Below are 2345 nucleotides of genomic sequence, written 5' to 3' on the forward strand. Positions count from 1 at the left end.
GTTCCTATGTTATTTTTGGTCCAATCTAATATATCTATATTTGAAAAAAAGTCATATATTTTAGTACTCAAAGATAACAATATTAACGTTTAGTGTTTAATTTAAGTTTAATAAATTATTATTATTATTATTATTTTTAAAATTTTTGTGATGTATATGCAACTGGAAGTCCTGCAAATATTGAAGGGAAATTGTTAGAAGAATTAATTGATAAGAAACTAATTGTTACATTATCAAATGTAAAAGGAAGCACTTATACGGGTTATGTTTCCTTGTATATAAGCATTTTAAATATATTAAACTAATTTCACTAAAAATTATCATCAAAAAGGTTTTTCAATTGACTACATCAGTCAATCCTTTATCCAGCTTGGAAAGTTGTAAAATCATTCTGATAATTATGTACATAAACTAGGAAAAGGCTAACATTTTAGATATTATCTAAACAATAACAACAATATGAAGAAGCTCACAAGTAACTATAGTCTACATAAAATGTATATCAAGAGAAAAACGCTCATTACATCTTACACATTTATGTTCAAGTTCCCTATCCACTATCATATTTAGTATCTATTTGATTCGTATCCCTTTTTATATTCAATATTTATTTGATGTATTTCAAACTAATTAACGTATTATATGATCCTCATGCTCTTGTATTCCATTAATTGGAACCAGGTTCTCAACATAAGCAAAAATGGAGATGTAGTGCTGATGATGCTCCATGTAAGTATTGATTCCCAACCACCTTGAACTCTTGGGTGGAGGGGTCAAACAAGACTACTTCACAATTTGTGTTTAAAAGAAACATTTCACCATTTTTCCAAAACCCCAATACGTTGAAAACTCCAAGAATAGATTCAATGCTGAATTGTTGAGTCCTTATTCCTTCATTCATAACCCATAAATTAAAAGATTTGTCAATTCCTTCCACTGGGTAAGCAAAAACACCAAGCGATTTATTAAACACCAATACTTGAATATAGTGTTCTGGGTAAGACTCGAAAAATTTTGGGATAGGTGAAACCGAAAACTTCTCATTAGCCATGTCAAATGAAAGAATCATTTCTTTTTCATCAGGATAGTACCCCATCGTTGTCTCCCAATAACAAATTCCATCTAAGTAATTATCACCCCAATTTAAACCACATGGGGTATAATTAGGAGATGAGATTTCCTTCCAAGAATCACATTTAAGAGAATACAGCTCAACTTGGGACATATTTTCAGCAAATGCATTTTCATATTCAGTATTAACAAAAGAAAGAGTAACAAATCGTATGAATTTGTAGTCATCAGCTTTAGAATCAAACACAAAAGCACCGTGGTTAAAATAAACACAGGCATAAGTATGGCCTAGGTAAGTAGGGCGTTGAGCTGAGGATGGAGGAAGGATTTTAAATTCTCTAGTTGATGGGTTCCAAATGGCAGCCTTATCTGTTAAACAATCATTTAAACAGAATAATCCATGATGAGCACCATAAACATAGGGTAGTTGATTCTTAAAAAAAGGAAATCGAATGTTTTGTTTTCCTAAAAAGTTTTCATCTTTTTCGACAGAAATTTGAGAGAAATAAGGCATGCTGGCCGTGCCATGATCATGTCGTTGGAGAACGAGATTAAGGTTATTGCTTTTAACATTGTTGTGATAATGTTTGGAAATGAAATGGGGAGTTTGAAAAAAAGAACACCAATACTTACAAACGCAGTTGAAGCGAGTAAGGGATTTAACTGGAAGCTTAGAGAGAATTTCCATCACCAAAGCTTCAGGCACTTCAAATCTTGGCCTCTGCATCTTCCTAAAAGTTAGGCGTCATCTATGGTGGCAACCTTAACCATGAAGCAAAGAAGTATGAAAGGCAAGCATTTAATGCATAATTTAGATGCATTTTAGGAAAAGATAATATTTACCTTTCGCACTCTAACCACCATCCAATAAACTTGGAAAAAAGTAAGGCAAATTAATATTTTAGGAATATATATATGTTATAGAAAAATTAATAAAACAATAAATAAAAAAGGATGAAAATACGAGAGAATTTCATTATTTTATTTTCACTTACAATGTGCTATTTATAAGCTCATTTACATTCAATTAATAAAGGTATTACATTGAATGAATTAAAGTTTCTTAATTACTCTATTTAATAATCTCTTGATTATAAATTAAGTAAAGAGTTTTATCTCATTACTTTAATATGCTTAAAGGGGGTTATGACATCCATTTAATTTACAACACTCCCCCTTGGACGTCTTTTAAATAAGAATGTGCCTCATTAAAACCTTTATTAGGAAAAACCCTGTGGGATAAAAACCTAATGAAGGAAAAAGAGTACACAATC

General features: G+C 30.8%; 1 protein-coding gene across 1 annotated transcript; it reads right to left on the minus strand.

Annotated features, from left to right (window-relative positions):
• Positions 1-685: 685 nt before the first annotated feature.
• Positions 686-1798, minus strand: LOC107890626 (F-box/kelch-repeat protein At3g06240). The gene is made up of 2 exons (XM_016815176.1): positions 1705-1798; positions 686-1440 (listed from the first exon to the last, which is right to left on the minus strand). The coding sequence occupies exons 1-2, from the start codon at positions 1796-1798 to the stop codon at positions 686-688; spliced, it is 849 nt and encodes a 282-aa protein (XP_016670665.1).
• Positions 1799-2345: the final 547 nt, after the last annotated feature.

Source organism: Gossypium hirsutum, chromosome A10, assembly GCF_007990345.1.
Source record: "Gossypium hirsutum isolate 1008001.06 chromosome A10, Gossypium_hirsutum_v2.1, whole genome shotgun sequence".
NCBI classification, from domain to species: Eukaryota; Viridiplantae; Streptophyta; class Magnoliopsida; order Malvales; family Malvaceae; genus Gossypium; species Gossypium hirsutum.

Excerpts from the sequence above, each read along its gene's own strand:
- LOC107890626 (XM_016815176.1), bottom strand. The coding sequence starts at position 1,798 with ATGCAGAGGCCAAGATTTGAAGTGCCTGAAGCTTTGGTGATGGAAATT. Across the intron at positions 1,441-1,704 it reads TACTCGCTTCAACTGCGTTT|ATAAGGCTGCCATTTGGAAC; the intron begins GTAAGTATTGGT and ends ATTGTTTAACAG.